Source organism: Hippocampus bargibanti, linkage group LG17, assembly GCF_051943395.1.
Source record: "Hippocampus bargibanti isolate YZ-2025 linkage group LG17, ASM5194339v1, whole genome shotgun sequence".
NCBI classification, from domain to species: domain Eukaryota; kingdom Metazoa; phylum Chordata; class Actinopteri; order Syngnathiformes; family Syngnathidae; genus Hippocampus; species Hippocampus bargibanti.
The window spans coordinates 1,098,493-1,118,913 of record NC_142750.1 but is presented as its reverse complement, the minus strand read 5'-3'; the positions used below and the strand labels follow the sequence as shown (position 1 = coordinate 1,118,913).

At 41.4% G+C, this 20,421-nt stretch overlaps 1 protein-coding gene across 4 annotated transcripts; it reads left to right on the top strand.

Annotated features, from left to right (window-relative positions):
• The first annotated feature begins 864 nt into the window (after nt 1–864).
• Nucleotides 865–19,893, top strand: LOC148885104 (choline transporter-like protein 2). Of its 4 annotated transcripts, none has more exons than XM_089018154.1 (22): nt 865–1,038; nt 7,323–7,371; nt 7,476–7,549; nt 7,633–7,717; nt 8,467–8,551; nt 8,694–8,807; nt 8,889–8,949; nt 9,767–9,890; nt 10,459–10,542; nt 10,634–10,746; nt 10,827–10,958; nt 11,445–11,544; nt 11,633–11,725; nt 11,841–11,925; nt 13,259–13,521; nt 13,842–13,936; nt 15,056–15,159; nt 15,796–15,869; nt 15,953–16,023; nt 16,573–16,661; nt 16,879–16,963; nt 17,958–19,159. In XM_089018154.1, the coding sequence occupies exons 1-22, from the start codon at nt 1,011–1,013 to the stop codon at nt 18,158–18,160; spliced, it is 2,211 nt and encodes a 736-aa protein (XP_088874280.1). In that variant the 5' UTR covers nt 865–1,010; the 3' UTR covers nt 18,161–19,159. The 4 variants fall into 4 exon arrangements, with proteins under 4 accessions (XP_088874280.1, XP_088874282.1, XP_088874278.1 ...); XM_089018156.1 differs by lacking the exon at nt 17,958–19,159 and adding an exon at nt 19,286–19,893 and having other exon boundaries at nt 867–1,038; XM_089018152.1 differs by lacking the exon at nt 865–1,038 and adding an exon at nt 4,485–4,689.
• The last annotated feature ends 528 nt before the right edge of the window (nt 19,894–20,421 follow it).

The following is a 20,421-nucleotide window of genomic DNA, read 5'->3' as shown; positions in this document are numbered from 1 at the left end:
CAGCTGGAGCTGTGTTTCATAGACCACGTGACGTTTTACACACCGGGGGTGGAAAACGTTTGAATGTAACACTTGAAAGGTCACTGTTGCTCTCTGAATTGCCCATTCCTTGATTTTTTTTGTATTGTTCCTTTTTTTCATGTCAAGGGTGGGTTGGAGCCCACCCTAGTGGAAGCAAGGGGACACACCCTGGCTTCTCACCACTTCGCTGCTAATAAAAATAACAATGCATTTCATTTAAGCGCCTTTCAAAGCTCTCAAAGACACTTTACAGTAAGACAAGTGATCGATTTCCAGATGTTCATGATACATCACACTGTATGTACAATTTTGCATTGACCGTGGTTGTCACAAATTTGCTGAAACAGAGCAGCCGCATAAATAACCCTTCTCCTTCTCCAAGCTGTCGTGACTCATTGAACATACTAGTCACCCCAAGATCGCTTCTCCATTACAAATGAATAGTTCTACATATAATTAATGGTCCTTTGGTTCTTTGTGGGTCAATAAAATACAAGGCACTGCACCCCTTTGAGGGTGTGGCCATTGTTGGTGTCAGATTACATCTGAATTGCAAGCCGCTCAAATTAAAAAAAATATATTTTCTGGTGGAGCTCAAACGCCGTTTTCCTTGATCCATTGAGATGATTTCAAATAGGAATTATTTAGTTTAGAACGAGAATGAGGATGAGTAGCTCCATCCATTTCTGCTTCTACCACTTAACGGTATTGTTAAGAAGAAGCAAAACAACACTAGGTTCCCCATTCCCGTTACTTATTGGCCGAGCGTCACGCCAATCAATCTTATATTGCGTTCTGATTGGCCAGTTTCTTCTTGGAAAAATACCCCTTTGAAGCGGTAGTCGTGCAGTCAAGATTTTTTGGACCGGAGTTTAACCTGCGTTCAAATGGACCCAAGTCCGCCACAATAACCACTCCTAAGGCTGGAAATAGACACAAATCGTCGCCTATGAGCCATTTTGTGTGAACAAAAAAAACATTCCGATACAATGGAACTAGAAGAGAAATCCAAATACGGTAACTTCATTCTTTTTTTTAATATACGCTGCTTCAATGTTCCGCATTTGCCAGCAGGAACGCGACTTTACACGAGCTCTCCCGCAAACTACATTCAATCGCTTTATTTTGAAAAACAATATCATTAAATGTACGCTTTTCATTGGATTTATTAGCATGTGATTTTGATTATTATTTACACGAGCTCGCTGGCAATGTCGGATCACTTTCACTCGTCGTGCCATCTTGATATGCTGTACATACTGTACAGCATACACGGTGATTGATAGTCAACAACCATTTAGCTACTAGTTTTTAACATAGGCACAGTTCAATATAAAATGCAAGAATATTGAGCTGCTGGTGTGTTTTTCGTTTTTGGGGTGTCCTAAAAACAATATCCTTTTTTTTGCTTGTCCAGTTGCTGCCACATTCCTCACATTTGGTCTGGCAAGCAAATTAGCTGGCGTGCAGCTTTGGAAAGAGTGTAGCATAGCTTATTAAAAAATAAGACAATGTTCTTGTATTTCCCCCCATAGCGAGCTGTTTTCTTCGCCTTTGTTCCAGTTTCTGTGTTGCTTTGTTGTAATTAAACCTTCCGTTCCAGTGTTGTGTAGCTCCACATAGTCTCCCATAGAAAAAATAAGCGATTCGTGTTGTTTTGTGTTATTTTGCATTCTACATGGCCAAATTAGTTTTTGTGTTTTATTTTATGACTAAAATGAAGACACAAGGTTGTTTCATTGATTCCAATGCGTGTTATTTGTGCTCTCTGACACATTGGGAGTGACATCATTGGATGATTGAGCTGCAAATTTCTTGGGAAAATGTCATTGTTTTGAGTCATCTTCGAAAGTCAACATGTAGCATGCCCGCTATGATGACTGAATACATTGACTGTATTTTTATTCATATCATTTTCAAGCAATAATAATAATACATTTCATTTGTAAGCGCCTTTAAAAACTCTCGGTCACTGTACAGTCACTGGATCAGTTTTTCTGTGGGTGAGCAGCGGCAGCCACACGCGCCAGTGTTCACTCAACCGGGAATAACTCAAATAGATCAAGTTAGCGAGCTAGCTAATAGATAACTAATAGATAGCTAGCTAGCTAGTTCGCTAGCGAATAGATAGCAAATAGCTAGGTAGCCAGCTAGCAGGTTAGATAGCGAATAGATAGCAAATGGATAGCTAGTTAGGTAGCCAGTCACATAGCTAGCTAGGTAGCCGGCCTTTCAAAACATTTGACGAAAAATATCAGCCTGTGTGTTTTGGGTATTTTAGATGCGATCAAACGTTTTTCTGATGTCAGTTAGGAAACCAAAAAATGCTGTCGGTTGTCCTTTAACACCAACATGAGATATGTTGAATGACAAAGGGATGCTTTTTTGGTTAAATACTAAGGAAGAAAAGGTTTCACACACAGAAACAAAATGGAATCTCCCAATTTATTGTTAGTTGAAGAGCTTCAGAGGTTTGAGTGGAATAACTTTTGTTGTTTCTGGTCAGAAGAGTGACAAACGTTTTTTTTACTGTCAGATGGAAAATTGCTAAACATACTAGCCGCAATGTTGAACGAATCTGGAATTTCTTCGTTGGTTCTGAGCTGCAGGCTTCACATGAGGGAGTAATTTCACATGTACTGTAAAAAACAAAAAAAATCCAAAAACACGCATGCGCAAACCACAGCCATGCCCTGTTTCAGATGAGTTGTAATTAGAAGCCATATTTAGAAGCGTGCTTTAAAACACAGTTCAAATTTTTTCGGACTTTTCTTCTTGTGTCGTTTGTTCAAGCTGATTTGGGATTGATTATTTTCGCTTCTTTTTTTTCTGAACCCACTGATCCTTTTAACACGCTGAGTTCTCGTCTTAACAACCCCAGACAGGATCATGTGACATTTCTGGCCACCTGGCTAAGCATGTCAATTATTCGCTGCCAGGCTCAGTCACTTATATGTTTAAAGGACAACCGACGTCTCCGGACAAGTTGTGTCCATAATTTGTAAAATGGCTTCAAATGACTTCTACTGAGCGTATTTTACAATGATTTCACTGAGCGCATATAGCTATATTTTACCTTTTAAGACTCGCGCTGAATATTCCGGAAGTCTTGTTTTTGAATTGGTGACAAGTCTGTACGTGACGTCACTGAAGGAACGCCCCTGACCGAAAAAAAAAAGGACACATTGTAGCAGTCCTTCCATCACGTCAATGCATTTTGCTGTGCTTGTTTGGTCTGAAAACGTCATTGTTGCACCAAAAAGAGCCAGAAGAGGGCGACCAAGCTCCATATAAGGAATTTATCAGCCTGTGGAAACGGGCTGTTTAATTCCTCACAGGAAGTTGGCTGCCATTTTCTGCCTCTTTTTTTGGTGATACATTTCCCCCCCGATGTTGCCTCATAATGGCACGGAATAAATTATTTAATCGATTGCAAACATGTATGCTTTCCTCTTCAGAACTATTTGAATCATATTCATAACTGGATGTGTAACAAGAAAGCATCTTCTCCGAATCTGAAGCCATTGTTTTGATTCTCCAGCAATGCAAGACGTCTTGGCGTGACGTCACGGACTGGGGGCGGGACCTTCCTAAACTTGAAGTACTTTTTAGACGCTTGAAGTCATTTTTATTGGTGTTTTGCATTTAACTAAAAATATCATACTGCGTCTTTTGGCTATTTTAGATGCTATCAAACGTTTTTCTGATGTCAGTTAGGAAACAAAAAGGTGTCGTCGGTTGTCCGTTAAGTCCGAGTGTTTTTTTTTGTTTATTTGTTTTTATTTTGCAGGCCATCTCTCTCTTTCGGGTGCAGAAAAGCACGAATGGAAAAAGGACAAGTTGAGCGGATGCGGTGTGATTAGAAACACATGTTTTTGGAAAACCATGACAAACGGGGACTCCATTGGTCGTTTTGTGTCCTTGGGATAATGGACTCAACCGCACTCTATTTGGAATGTTTGGACACGAATGTTAACTCATTCACTGCCATTCACCAATTTCTGCAGTAATTGGAAATATGATGGAGAGCGCCATTCCCTAATTTGTTCGGGTTTTGTTTTTTCTTGCTTGGGTGCCAATAATGGCTGGCTAGCTAGTCTATCCAGCTAGCTATCTATTCACTATCGAGCTCTCTACTACGGATATCGACCAATCACGTGCGGCATTAACCGAAGACTGAGGGCGGGGAATAGAGGGAAAAAAGTCAGCTCCCATTTGCGGCTCCTTGTTCAGAATCGGCTCTGTTTGTTCACTTCAGAGATCCGTCTCGTTCGCGAATGACACATTACTACTCTGAAGGCCAACAGCAAGAAATCAGGGAGGGAGCGATAGAGAGGCTTCATTTTCCAGGTGGGAGGAGATCCACAGGTGGAAACACTGATTGGGGGGGAAGAAAAAAAACAACACTTGTTTTAGGATCAACAAGGCGGGGCGACGAGAGTTGAAGGTGGAGCGTTGTGAAGGCCCAGACACATCAGGACAGGTTTGGCTGGTTTCTACCCACGTTTATGTGAAAGGAAATCCATCCGTGGAAAAAGAAAGAAAACGACGTCTCAGTGTCCTTGAAGGCAAAGTCACAAAAAAAAGGCTTGTCTGCACATTTCAACATTAACCTTCGGGAAGGAATTTCAAAGATGGCGGAGGAAGGCCAATATTACGGAAAGCACGGTAACTACGTTTAAGTTTCGCTTTAGCTTCCCGGCATATTTTTGATCTCTGTCTCTTTGAAAAGGAATAGCGTCGCGGTGATTAGCGCTAACGTCAAGCCCGCTCTGTGTACGGCCTTGCCGCTGATTATCCAGGTGTGAAAAGGAGGACTGAGCCTTCCCCCCCCCATTTTGTTTCCTTTGTACTATTCTTCTTCTTCCTTGTCATGCTTTTGAACTAGCTACGGAAAGCGTCCAATCAGGCCGCTCTGAATTTTGTAAAGTATTGGCTTTTATTTTGTAAAGGTTTCTTCAACCGTCATCTGTACTTCTTTGAAGGTGTCGGACGTTTGGCTTCTTATCTAAGAGGCTTCGTCAGCGAATTAAAATTTGCTGGTAGCTCTGCCCTATACAGGTTACATACGACTTTTTTAGAAATCAAATGTATTATGATTATGACTTATGACCGGCTCGACTTGCGACCACCCATACTTACGACTACAACCTCCAGACCCTATTTCTTTTTTAATTGTAATTCTATGCCTGGCACCGCAACGCGCTAGCAGGCCGCCAATGTGTACGACAATTTTGGCTAGCCAGCCGGCATCTCACTCTCACACAACAATCGATCGTGTGATGGCAAAAGACGAGGTGGGGGTGAGGGGTTGTGAGTCATTTAGCCTCAGATTCTCTCGTCAACATTTTGAATGGATTTCAACTTAGAACCATTTTGACTTACGACCGTTTGGTCAGAACGGAACTCTGTCGTAAGTCGGATGTTACCTGTGTATATATATATATATATCCCTACTGTCCAGAGGTGGCGATGCCAGACCTCTGCTATGATAGGTCCCAGCTCTAAGGTTGTGGGGAGCAGAGGACTATTCCCTGAGGCTACACTGACGACTGGCCTGATTGCCCCATATTGCGCTGGTATCACCTCATCAGCATAACTAAGCCTGTGTGGTAACGATCTCAGGAGTGTGTTGTAAGAACGATCCAAATTTAACCTCATCCCACCATGGCGATTTAGTGAAGGGTTTTGCTGTTTTCTGAAAATAGCTTTTCTTTTACTCTCTTATCTTCTGTCAGCAACACTGCGACATCCGACGACAACAAGCGCTAGTAATGTTTCAGGAAGTGGTTTCTCTCAGAGCCAACCACTTTGGTAAATGCGCCGTTAGCCTTCATCCCCTTAAAAGCATCCGCAATTGACATGAAAATGGCTGCTGTCGCTTGTCTCGACTGCGTCGTCCTCTTATATGATATCCATCCAATATTATTTTCTGTAATTTTCCGCTCTCACCATCTTACTCCAAATCCACTTGTCTTCATGTTGTGAAAACCCCGCCTCCACTGTTATGGAATGTGAAACTGAAACTCGCCACAAAGAGTCCTATCTTAGAACTGGGTTGTGGTTTTTAAATTGAAACATTGTTAAATTCAGCTTGGGGTCTGCCAATCCTCCATCAATCGCCTCCCGTTGGTCCACAATGCCGCTGCTTGCCTTTTAACAGCTACCCGTAAGAGGGAGCATATAACTCCGACTCGGCCATCCCTTCAGTGGCTCATTGTAGAGTTATTTTTATTAAATTTAATTGGATTCACGTTTATTAGTCTCGCAGCGGAGACATTGACATTTCGCAGAAACGTTATGGGAGGAAAGGAAAGGAAGAGGTAGACCAAACAAAATAAAGGAGCTGCTGAAAAGGCAGCCACTCTCGAGGCGCCATCTTGAAGTCAAAATAACAAAATAATGAGACAACACAAAGACACGGAGTCATTCATACTTCAGCACTTGCTGTACCTTCTTTGTGACATGAAGCAGTTCTAGATGAAAGAGGAGAGGATCAAAGCGTCCTTTTCAGCAGTGGCTCAGGATCGTCATGATGAAATATGCGCAACTGGTACAAGCTAAATGTCGAAGGCAAACACGAAGCTGTAGCATCCGTTGACCAAAAGAGATTGTCTCACATCTCCTGTCCCACGTAAATCCGCTTCAATTCCGAGCTGCGAAATCCTTTTTGGGGAAAAGTCCATATAGAGTATGGGAAGTTTAAAATTGAATTTGAATTGCAGGATCAGACAATCCAAATACAAATGTCAGCTCTTTGCAAAAGCAATAATGTACTTTTGTGTTTTTTTTTTCTAGTGTTTTACAATATTATACTTTCTGTCTTGAATGAACAATTAAACTCCATTGAAATATTTGAAGCGCAGTCCAAGAAGTGACAAAGAGGATCCTCTAGTAAATGCCCATCTCCCATTCATGGATTGTTTTTTTTCTGCTTTGGCTCATGCGAGTTAGTCACCAAGGAGGAATTTGCCGGGTTGCCAGGCGCATGCGTCTCCTCGTGGGGAAACTTGGGAGCAAAGCTGGAAGCTACTGCTTTGACACTTTAATAAATTGATTGTATTTGATTAAATATGGGAGGAATGCTGGACTGCTGTGCCCCTTTAAATTGCTTTTTTGACATTTTATTTTATTTTTGTTGTAATTTATTTTGAATCTATTTTTTGATTTATTGTCGTATTTATTTAAGTATTTGTTCTATTTCCTTCGCCTGTGAATTTGAGTCAAACGTTTTTGGTGACTTAATCTGTAATCTGAGAATCTATTTTAGAAATTGAACAAAGTCCCCCTTTGTCTCACAGGCGAGCCCCGCAAGTATGACCCCACATTCAAAGGCCCGCTCCAGAAAAGGTCAGAGGTCAACGCTTCCATTTTTTTTTCCCTCCTCCTAAGTTGAATGAACTTTTTGTTTTTCTTTCCATCCTAAATCCTCCTCAATGTCTTCTGGTCTCCAGGGGTTGCACGGACATCGTGTGCTGCATCCTCTTCATTGTCGCCATTTTGTGTTATATTGGAGTGGGAATACTTGGTAAGAAACAAGGGACGATTTTTGTCGGCCGCGCGTACGTCAACATGTCGCGTCACGTGACCAATTGTATTTTCTCGATTTAGCTTGGTCGCAGGGTGACCCCAGGAAGGTGATTTATCCCACGGACAGCCGGGGACAGTTCTGCGGGCAGGCCGGGACCCCTCTTGAGTGAGTCCCCTTGCATCAAACTTACTCATGTGGGCTCGCTAGCTAGTTGGTCGTTAACTATCTACTTATCTAGCTATCTTGCTAGCTCGCTGACATCATCGTGGTTAGCTAGTGACCTATCTATCCCATCATCCTAGCTAGCTAGCTAGCTGACGTCATAGTAGCTAGCGTGTGGCTGCCGCTGCTCACCACAGAAAAACTGATCCTGTGACTTTAAAGTGACCTTGAGAGTTTTGAAAGGCGCTTGGAAATGTAAAGTATTATGATGATGATGATGATGATGATGATTACAGTAAAGTCTCATTACACAATATTCTCGGGAGTCGGAAAAAATATCGATATAACCGGACTATTGATATAACGAGACTTTACTGTATTATTATTATTATTATTTATTCTACATAAGGTGGCTATGCTAAGCTCAGGCAACGACCAATCATGGCTCAGCTTGCAAATGTCACATGACCACATTAAGAAACTCGGTGAGCGGCGACTGGTCCTGACCTTTGACCCAAAGCAACCATGACAAAATGGCTGTCAACCCTCAAAATGGCCGCCAACCCAAAAGATGCCCCAAAATGGCTGCCAACCTACAAGATGGCACAAAATGGCTCCAATTGGTTGCTTCATTCGGAGGAATGGGACCGCAGATCATATCATTTCTTTTTATAGCTTTGCCGTGTCTAAAAATGTTTGATGAAACAACATTTTTGATAATTAATTTCCATTTTTTCTTTTGCGATTCTCAGGAAGAAGCCAATGTTGTTCTACTTCAACATTATGAAGTGCGCCAGCCCCATGGTGCTGCTGGAGTTCCAGTGTCCCACCACTCAGGTTAGTTTCTTAAACGGGAGCGGCGCCATCACGCAACCTTTAACGCACGCCATAAACACGTCCTTTTCACCGACTACTTTTGAGCCCCCTTGGGGTGCGTTTCCACTCAACGTGGCCGCCGTTCTTCTTTGCGTTCATGCAGATGTGCGTGGAGAAATGTCCCGAGAAGTTCATGACCTTGATCAAAGCGCACAGTAACACGCAAGACTTTGACTACTACAAGTCTTTCTGCAAAGAAGGCGTGAGCAAGTCCAGGGTGGGGCTTTTGCAAATGTTACTCGGCGACCACCTTTGTTTCTCTCGCGCCCCGTTTGACCCATTTTGAACCTTGTTTCAGCCTGTCACGGAAATCCTCAAGTTAGGCCTCTGTCCCGCCATGTTGACCCCCAGCAAGCCTTGTGAGTTCACTCTGTGGCAAATTTTCACCAGCATATTTTTTTATTGTCTATTTTCTCATAAGCATATCAAAAATCTCGAAGTGGATACCCCCCACCCCATCGTCTGGTGCACCTTATAAATGTGAAAATACACCTTTCATAGGGGGTGCGCCTTACACTACGATGTGCCTAATACTCCGGAAAATACGGTATATATTTCTATATTGTATTTGGAAAACTTTGCATTTATTGGGGGTGCGCGGTCTCGTACGGTGTGCCTTCTTATATGTAAAAAGTTTGAAACTACACCATTCATTGGGGGCGCACCTTATACTTTGGTGCGCCTTATACATCAGAACATATGGTATATACTTCTATATTATATTTAGAAAACCATTTTGCATTCATTAGCGGTGCGCTGTATAGTCCGGTGCGTCGTATGTATGGAAAAAAAGTTTGAAACTACACCATTGCCTTATACAGTGGTGAATATGGTATATAAATGTCTATTATATTTGGAAAATATTTTTCGTTTATTGGTGCGCGGTATCGTCTGGTGGACCTACTAAATGGGAAAAAATGAAAATACACCATTCATTGGGGGTGCGCCTTATACTACGATGCGCATTATAGTCCAGAAAATACAATATAGATATATATATTTCTATATGATATTTGGAAAACTTTATTGGGAGTACGCAGTATAGTCCGGTGCGCCTTATGGAAAAATGTGAAAATGCACCATTCATTGGGGGTGCGCCTATACTAATACTATACTAATAATAATAATAAAATACGGTAATTTATTCACGACCCCTTTGTTCAATTTTCCTGCCAGTCACCCGTCGGTGCTTCCCAGCTTTGGGTCAAAAAGGAGGCATGATAACGGTCGGCAACAGCTCTCACTTTGATGATGGAACGGGAAAGATGAGAGACGCCAAAGATCTCGTCGACGGAGTCAAGTGAGTGCTGGAGAATCGGCTCAGTCGCCATGTTTTCCAGAAATATTTGTTACATGTTTTGCCGATAAAGTGCTGGTCAGACCTCTGTTTTTCCCTTCCACGAGGGGGGCAGCATTTGTCTTTTGTCCATGTTAGCGCTTTGTTACAGCTTCAGCTGTTGTTAAAGCGCTATATCAATAATAATAATAATAATAATACATTTCATATATAAGCGTCTTTCAAAACTCTCAAGGTCACTTTACAGTTGCGGGATAAGTTTTTCTGTGGGTGAGCAGCGGCAGCCACACACGGCAGCGTTCACTCAACCCGGAAGTAACTCAAATAGATAGAAAGCTAGCTATCTAGCTAAGAGATCGAAAGATAGCTAATATACAACTAATAGCTAGCCATCTAGATAATTATCCAGCTATCTAGATAGCTAGCTAGCTAGATTTCTGTGTGTTAAATTGAATGTTTTTGGCGTCCTAAAACTCTATAATCTGCAATTTGAGTGAGAATGACAAAAACCCTGGCACATTTTTGCACGTCGTCTGTCAGTCAAAGAGTTAATTGATGCACCCCCCTACAGGAACGCGACTGTGGCTATCGAAGCTCGCCAGGTGGTGATGAAAATCTTTGAGGATTACACGCAGTCTTGGTACTGGATCCTGATGTAAGGCGCCATTTTGAAAAACATGCAAGCTCCACATTGTTGCCTTTGTTTCTTTCCCTGCTCAACATCGTCATTTTCTCTTTTTCTCCAGTGGTTTGGTTCTCGCCACGGTCCTCAGCTTGGTCTTCATCGTCCTCCTGCGCTTCCTGGCGGGGATCATGGTCTGGATCATGGTCGCCTTGGTGATCATCGTGATCGGATACGGTAAGACTTAAAATCAAGGTGTTTGTTTAGCAAAAGCTCTTCAAAATGGCGTCCGCATGTTTTTTTTTTTTTTTTTGTAGGCATCTTCCATTGCTACATGGAATACGCCGCCCTCAAGGGCACGCCCGGCGCTGACGTGACCTTGCAGGATCTCGGCTTTCAGACGGATTTCACCGTCTACCTTCAGATCCGCCAGACCTGGTTGGCTTTCAGTAAGTTCAGCGTCAAGTGCGGATCGAAAACCTTTCCAGTTTGGTTAGCGACGCTCCGTAAGCTATCGCTAGCGGGCGCTACCTACGTACAGAAATGGTCCGAGCCCATGGGTATCCTTTATAATAATTTTTGAGTGCCTTTCAAAACTCTCAAGGTCACTTAACGGTCACTGTTAGCTGTTTTTGTGCGGGTGAGCAGCGGCAGCCACACGCGCCAGCGTTCACTCAACTCGGAAGTAACTTGAATAGATAGAAAGCTAGCTAGCTAATACATAGCTAATAGATAGCTAGCTAGATAGCCAGACTGCTAGCCAGATAGCCACCCTCAATGACTATGGGAACAGCAACCGCAGAGCGATATCCCAATAAACCCCATGCGTATATTCTTTATCCTCAGGCCAAAAGGCTCAATCACGTCTCTTTTTAGTTGTGTTACTCCCAAACGTTTAATCCCGCCGTTGCTCTTCTTCTTCTCCTTCCTTTCAGTGATCATTCTGTCCATCGTGGAAGTGATCATCATCCTTCTTCTGATTTTCCTGAGGAAAAGGATTTTAATTGCCATCGCGCTCATCAAAGAAGCTAGCAAGTACGTGTGACGTCTTTGCAACTGCAAGCCATCTTCATGTCGCCCGAGATGAGTTTTAGTCGTTTAGACGTTGTTGTCGTGTTGGCAGGGCCATCGGACATGTGATGTGTTCTCTCCTTTACCCGCTCTTCACTTTTCTGCTGCTGGCCATCGTCATTGCCTACTGGGCCACAACCGCTGTGTATCCTTTAGTTGTTGTTTTTTTAGCCCCGCCCTCCTCTTGCTCCTCCATTAGCCTAACGCGGCCAAGAACATCATGCGCAGCCGTCGTGGTTGTCCTTGACGTCACTGTTCGGTTTCCTGTCCACTTCAAATGAACCCGTCTACAAAGTGTTCAACGACACGGCGTGTGAGCACTCCAGGAAAACATGCGATCCGGCTGTGAGTGTGATTATTCTTTTGATGTCGTTTTTTAAAGCCACTTTATCTAATATTCCTATATAATATTCTAGGTTCCTCTATCTAATATATATGTATATATATATGTGTGTGTATATGTATCTGTATAGATGTGTATGTATATGTGTAGTAGTATGTGTATATGTATGTATATATGTCCATGTGTGTATATATGTATGTATGTGTGTGTGTGTGTGTGTGTGTGTGTATATATATATATATATATATATATATATATATATATATATATATATATATATATATATATACACACACACAGTAAAGTCTCGTTATATCGATATCGGATATATCGACAGTCCAGGTTATATCGATATTTTTTCGGACTCCCTTGAATATCGATATAACGAGACTTTACTGTATGTAGTAAAGTCTCGTTATATCGATATCGGATATATCTATAGTACTGCTTATTACGATACTATTTCTATGAACTCAAGGAGAAAATTACATGCCCGCAGGATCGGATATATCGATAGTCCGGTTATATCGATATTTTTTCCCACTCCCGAGAATATCGATATAACGAGACTTTACTGTATGTATATATATATATATATATATATATATATGCCTTTTAGATATATATGCAGTATCTATTGATTTTGAAATAGATATATCTATATATTTCATATATATTGTTATATATTGACATATATGTACTACATTACATATCCACATATATATATAATTATTTATATTATACAGAATCTCTCTCTATATATGTATACATATATTTATTTCGTATACATTGTTATATATATATATATATATATATATATATATGTGTGTGTGTGTATTCCATCATATTTTTTTATATATAGAATATATCAAATATTTTTATATATTTAATCTGTATTGTTATATGTATTCCATTTATATGTAATTTTATATTCTTTGTTATATATGTTATAATCTATATTTTTGATATATGCATTTTATATATTATATATACAGATTGATTTTTAAATACAGTAAAGTCTCGTTATATCGATATTCAAGGGAGTCCGAAAAAATATCGATATAAACGGGACTATCGATATATCCGACCCTGTTTGCATGTAATTTTCTCCGTGCGTGCATAGAAATAGTATCGATATAACCGGGACTATTGATATATCCGATATCGATATAACGAGACTTTACTGTATATATATATATTTCCTATAGATTTATATATTATATATAATCCATATATTTTATTTTTTGGGGGGGTGGGAAGGGGTTATTCTTTTCTTCTTTTGTTATTTTTGTCTTTTTTTTGACGATCCGCATGTTTGTGTGTGTGCGCACGCAGAACTACACGAGCACATCCATGAAGGCGCAGTGCCCGGACTCGGAGTGCCTTTTCGCCTTCTACGGGGGAGAGACGGTTTACCACAAATATCTGATTGGATTGCAGTTCTACAACGTCTTTCTCTTCTTTTGGTGCGCCAACTTTGTCACGGCGTTGGGCCAGATGACTTTGGCGGGGGCCTTTGCTTCGTACTACTGGGCTTTTGTCAAACCGGACGACATGCCTTCCTTCCCCATATTTTCATCTCTTGGGAGGTCGCTCAGGTATGCGTGTTTATTTTTAATTATAATAATAATAATCCATTTGATTTGTTAGCACCTTTCAAAACTCTCAAGGTCACTTTACAGTCACTGGATCAGTTTTTTTCTGTGGGTGAGCAGCGGCAGCCACACGCGCCAGCGTTCACTCAACCCAGAAGTAACTCAAATAGATAGAAAGTGAGCCAGCTAGCTATTAGATACCCAACAGATAGCTAGCCAATAGACAGCTAATAATAATAATAATAATAATAATAATAATAATAATAATAATCATACATTTCATTTATGCTTATGACCATGAATGACTTTTTTGAGCGTTTTAGGTATCACACGGGAACTTTGGCGTTCGGCTCCCTCATCCTTTCAATCATTCAGATCATTCGAGTTCTGCTCGAGTATTTGGACCATAAACTAAAAGGTTAGTCGCTCTCTTTTTGGAGACGTTTTCGTGTTATGTGGCACTTTTTTATGTGCATCATATTGATTTTGGCACTGTCCAAGAAAAAGGATGCATTGCACGTTCCTCTTGGGACATTTGACCTCTTGTTTTTATTTTTCAGTGCAAACCAATACAAGTCACTTATTAAAGGACAACCGACGTCACTTTTTTGTTTTTTAACTGACATCAGAAAAACGTTTGATAGCATCTAAAATACCCAAAACACGCAGTATGATATTTTTAGTCAAATGCAAAACACCAATCAAAATGACTTCAAGCGTCTAAAAAGTACTTCATGTTTAGGAAGGTCCCGCCCCCAGTTCGTGACGTCACGCCAACACGTCTTGCATTCCTGGAGAATCAAAACAATGGCTTCAGATTCGGAGAATATGCTTTCTTGTTACACATCCAGTTATGAATATGATTCAAATAGTTCTGAGGAGGAAAGCATACATGTTTGCAATTGATTAAAGAATTTATCTGTGCCATTTTGAGGCAACATTGGGGAGAAACGATCACCAGAAAAGACACAAAAAAAAGACATAAAATGGCGACCTCCGGTGGCCACCTCCGTTTCCACAGGCTGATAAATTCCTTCTATGGAGCTTGGACACCCTCTTCTGGCGGCTTTTGGGTGCAACACAAGGTTTTCAGACCAAACAATACTGCAAAATACATTGACGTGATGGAAGGACTGCTACAATGTGTCTTTTTTTTCGGTCAGGGGGCGTTCCTTTAGTGACGTCACGTACGGACTCGTCACCAACTCAAAAACAAGACTTCCTGAATATTCAGCGTGAGTCTTAAAACGTAAAATATAGCTATATGCGGTGGAATCTTTGTAAAATACGCCCAGTAGAAGTCATTTGAAGCCATTTTACAAATTATGGACACAACTTGTCCGGAGACGTCGGTTGTCCTTTAAACATACTTATATAAGCCTTAAAAATACATTCCATCCAAAATATAGCACTGAAGCAACTTACGAACAAATTCACCTTACAAACGACCATTTGGAACGTATCTCGTTTGTAAGTCGGGGAAGATCTGTAAATGAAATGTATGATCATTATTATTATGTATTATTTTTCTTTGCAGGAGCCCATAATAAGTGTACCCGATTCCTCATGTGCTGCCTGAAATGCTGCTTTTGGTGCTTGGAGAAATGCATCAAGTTCATCAACAGAAACGCTTACATTATGGTGAGGGACTTGTCTGCGTTAGTATCCGCTTCAATTCCAAGCTTTGGTTGTGCCAATGCATTTTGGCGGGGGTCCCACAGGGCTGAGAAATGAGCCCACCATATTTAGCTTTGATCACTTTTCCAGCTCAGTTCATCGATAGCTAGCTAATAGCTAGCTAGCTAGATGGATAGATGGCTAGTAGATAGCCAGCTAGCTAGCTATATAGCTGTTACTATCTCTTAGCTAGCTGGCTGTCTATTAGCTATCTATTAGCTAGCTACCTTTTCATTCATACAACACTATCTAGCTGGCTACGTACCTGTTGGAGTAAAACTGTATATCATGTAGCTATCTATTTGCTATCTAGCTAGCTATCTAACTATCTTAGCTATCGATCAGTTATCTATTAGCTAGCTAGCTAACCTTCCATCTATTTGAGTTACTTCCAGGTTGAGTGAACGCTGGTGCGTGTGGCTGCCGCTGCTCACCCACAGAGAAAAATATCCTGTGACTGTGAAGTGACCTTGATAGTTTTGAAAGGCACTTATCAATGAAATGTATTGTTTTTCTTCTTCTTATGATGATGATGATGATGATTATTATAACTGACGTTTGAATAATAAAAACATGTTTTTTTTCACTTTTGGCCGCTAGGTGGCGATATATGGCAAAAACTTTTGCACCTCCGCCAGAGATGCCTTCTTCCTGCTTATGAGGAACATGATAAGGTTCCTAATTATAATTTTTTCGATTGAAAAAGCATCTTTAAATGGAGTACGTGATTCTAAAACTTCAAAACTTTATTTCTCAGGGTGGCGGTGCTGGACAAAGTGACAGATTTCCTGTTGTTTTTGGGCAAACTGCTCATCGTCGGACTTGTGGGTGAGTGTTTGTCATCTTTGCTCGTCACGCTTGATTGGAAATTTTCCCTGAGACCTTTGACCTCATGGAAAAGATGGCCGCCGATTGCAAAACATCGAGTTGGATCTCTGAGAAAAGACAATGACAAATTTGATTGGGTTTTGTTAATTCACACTTGGGTGTCGATAAAGTGCTGACCATGGCTGCTGGCAATGTTTTTTTTCCACAAGGGGCAGCATTTCCCCTTTGTCCATGTTAGCGCTTTGTTACACTTTCTGCTGTTGTTAAAGCACTATATAAATCCATATGTATGTATTGTGTTTTGGACATTTGCCCCTATTTCATGCTCAAATAACTCCAGACCCACATAACTTAGGAATTAACTCTTTTTTTTCTGATTAAAGAAGAGCATCTAAGGTTTGTAACGCTGTATTGAATGTTGATGTAGTCCTAAAACTAAATATTCTATGGGTCCTGGAATTCAAGCGACAATGCCAAAAACCATGGCACTTGGAGTGGACACATTTTTGCACATCGTCTGGCAGTAAACGTCCTTGTCTCCTTCTTCAGGTGTCTTTGCGTTTTTCTTCTTCTCTGGAAGAGTGAAGGCCTTTGAGGACACCGCCCCACATCTTCACTACTACTGGGTGCCCATCCTGGTGAGTCGCTAGTCTTCGAAATATCATTTAATACTGGCATTAGATACAGATGAGCCTTTATTTGTCTCACGGTGGAGAAATGTACATTTCACAGCAGCAAAAAACAAAATACAGGAGCTGCTGTAAAGGCGGCGCCATCTTGGAGTCCAACCCTGTTCTTAGTTATTTTTATTTATTTTTTCATCATAACTAATTTTTTTGTTTTTGTCCTGACTAGACGGTGGTAGTTGGTTCCTATCTCATCGCTCACGGCTTCTTCAGCGTGTACGCTATGTGCGTGGATACACTTTTCCTGTGCTTCTGTGAGTACAATCTCCACTCTGCATCCCCCCAAAAACATTTTTTTGCCAACGACTGTCTTGAAAAAAAAAAAGGATTTGCGGTCGTTTGACTTGACTTGAGCGGGAACTTGGCGTCCTGGAGCTATCGCTTTGCTTTTGGTGTGGGGGCTCTCTGCATGTACTATAATAATAATCATAATAATAACAATAATACATTTAATTTCGAAGCGCCTTTCCAAAACTCTCAAAGTCACTTTACAGTCACAGGGTCAGTTTTTTTCTGTGGGTGAGAAGCGGCAGCCACACGCGCCAGCCTTGACTCAACCTGGAAGTAACTCAAATAGATAGAATGCTAGCTAATAGCCGCTAGATAGCAACAGCTAGCTAGATAGCCAACAGCTAGCTAGACGATAATAATAATAATAATAATACATTTCATTTCTAAGCGCTTTTCAAAACTCTCAAGGACACTTTACAGTCACGGGATATTTTTTTTCTGCGGGCGAGCAGCGGCAGCCACACGCGCCAGCGTTCGCTCAACCCGGAAGTAACATAAAGTCATGACAAAAGACTCTTCCTATATAACTTAACATTTGTAGCTATTATATAGCTAGTTAGATAGCTAGATAGCTCGCCAAATAGCTAACTAGATAGCTAGACAGCTAATAGATAGCTGGTTAGCTAGCTAGATAACTGAGATTGAATGGAATTTACAAGCAATGGGTGTCTTTAAAAACAAGAACATGAATGAAAGTAGCATTTCAGTCTGCGGCTTACTAAGTTTTCTTCTCCTAAAAACAAACACAAAAAATCCGTACAAGCGGTTTGTGGTGACTTTTTTGCTTGCTTGCCTGCTTTTTGACTTTCTCTTTTTGTCTCTTCCCCTCAACGCACCCCCTTCCTTGCCCTTCCTGTTTCCCAAATTGTTAACCCCTTTTCCTCTCACCTTGACTTGCCTCACGCCTCCCTCACCCATTCATAAACACATTGGCACACGTTGAAACGCGAAATGAAGGCGAAGACCTGGAGCGCAACGACGGTTCCACCGTGAGGCCTTATTTCATGTCCGCGAGTCTACGTGAGATTCTCTGGAAGAACATGGCGGCGGAGGGGCCGCCATCTTGTGCTCCGCTTCCGGATGAAGAATTCATTGGAGAGAAAAACGTTCAGGAAGAAGCCGCGTCGTTCATAGACAGGAGTTCTGATCAAGACGCTTAGCTTGCAATCGGAAACAAAAAAGATGGACTTTTTTTTTTATTATTATTATTATTATTTTTTAGAGTTACCTCTCGCAGGCATGTTCGGGAAGTGGCAAGTATCCAAAACCGGGAAGTTAAAAGTCATCTTAAGACAGCCGTACGCCGGCACTTGTCCACGCGTCTCCAAACGGCGCCAAGCGAAATGTGTATTTGCGCTGCCGGCAAGTCACCATTGGATTGACACCACTTATGTGCCTACTTTCCTAATTGATTGATCATCTGAATGCATCGTAAATTGTTAAAAAAAGGAGCGTTTGAAACTGGAAAATGGATTGAATGAGCTAGGACACGGGTGTCAAAGTTAAGGCCCGGGGGCCAAATCTGGTACGCCACGTCATCTTATTCGGCCCGCGACAGCAAATCAAACTTGTGAAATTACATGCTCATTCCATGCTCACTAGCATTCCATGCTAGCTAGCATTCCATGCTAGCTAGCTCGATAGCGATTGAGCGAACTAGCTAGCGATTGAGCGAACTAGCTAGCGGTTGAGCGAGCGATTGAGCTAGCTAGCGAGCGATTGAGCTAGCGAGCGAGCGATTGAGCTAGCGAGCGATAGAGCGAGCGATTGAGCTAGCTAGCTCATCCCTTACATTGCAGGTGTCAATTTCAAGGCCCGGGGGCCCAATCTGGCCCGCCACATCATTTTATTCGGCCCGGAAAGCAAATCAAACTTTTACGATACTTGAACCAAAATTTCAAATTCTCGCATGTAAACCACAACACTAGTTCTAATTTCTTGACTTCAAATTTGAAAAGTGGACATCGTAAACGACAACGTAGCCCACGCAAAAAAAAAAACAACAACTTTGACACCCTTGACCGACAAGCTCGATTTTCCTTGTGCGATTTTTGCCTTTTTTCCTGCGAGTCGAGCTAGTTTGAACGCCGACGCCTCCTGACCTTTGACCTGTTTGCCAATGTACTTGATATAATAAAGCGCAACTCATGGAAACAAGATTCCCTATTCGAAGTTCAAATGTCATCCTTTGAGGTAGACTCAGACGTTTATTATCTTGAAGCTAAACGATGCTAATGAGGTCAAAGTTCACTTGTTTTTAACGCTTCCTCCCTCTTTCTCTTTAGTGGAGGATCTTGAGAGGAACGACGGCAGTCCCGAGAGGCCATACCTCATGCCCGAAAGCCTTCGCAAAGTCCTGAACAAGAAGAACAAAAACGCGCCGGCTCAGTAGAGCCTCGCATTTCCTTGCTAGCGGCCGTGACGTTCAAGCTAGCGGATGGAATCCAAAAAAATAATAATCATTTCTGATCCTTCTCGGAAGCGATCAGGTGATTGATTAGCACCTTTTTTTGCATGTCTCGAGGAGGATTTATGTTTAAGAGATTTGGAAGGAGGACTGTTCATCGCATGTTTATTTATTACGCGGTTATATATTATATTGTATATTTGCAGTGCAGTGGATATTCGTATTTGTATTATTTTTTGGGGGCGTATAAAGCACCAGTGCATGTCTATTTACATGAAGGTAAGATTTAAAACAATTTTTTTGGAGATGTATCATCGTGCATTGATGAATTTTTTAACCACCAACGCGAAGCTACGCACGACGGATGTGCCGAAGCATATTTTGTACCGCCTTTAATGTCACTTTTTCATGCCATTTTTTTGTGTGCGTGGCTTGAATTGCACGTTTTTTTTTGGAAATTAAAGTCAACCCGTTTTGTATATTTCACTTTTTTGTTTTTAGTCGTCATTATACGAAACATCAGTCGTACTATACAGTGATACATACCTTGGCTTACGAACTTAATTGTTTTACCAGACAGAGTGTGTAAGGCGAAAAGTGTGTATCCCAAACATTAATTTCCCATAAGAAACCATTAAAATGAGAATAATCCGTTCCCAGGTCCCCATAAAACATAATTTTCTACTTTCTAATTTTCTAAGCCTTAAAGAGTTAATGGCTTGGGGGAAGAAGCTGTTTAAAAGTCTGCTGGATTTGGTGTATACGAAAGAGTTTACACGCATCCCGATGGGGGTGACAAGCTATACGACTTCACTCTGGATTTATTTGCCCTCGAAAACAATCATTTAGGAGTCGCCTCCCTAAAGGTTGTTTGCACAGCATTTGTGCGTCATCGCTCTCGAGTGATTAATAAAGCTTGTCGGCCAGTCGGGTTTAGCGCGCACTCCAATCTCCATGGCGAAGCCGCCGAGCCCTTCCAACGACCCACTCGGCCTCTTGACAGCCGGACGATGA

Excerpts from the sequence above, each read along its gene's own strand:
- LOC148885104 (XM_089018152.1), top strand. The coding sequence starts at position 4,656 with ATGGCGGAGGAAGGCCAATATTACGGAAAGCACG. Across the intron at positions 7,718-8,466 it reads CAGGCCGGGACCCCTCTTGA|GAAGAAGCCAATGTTGTTCT; the intron begins GTGAGTCCCCTT and ends TGCGATTCTCAG. Across the intron at positions 13,522-13,841 it reads TCTCTTGGGAGGTCGCTCAG|GTATCACACGGGAACTTTGG; the intron begins GTATGCGTGTTT and ends TGAGCGTTTTAG.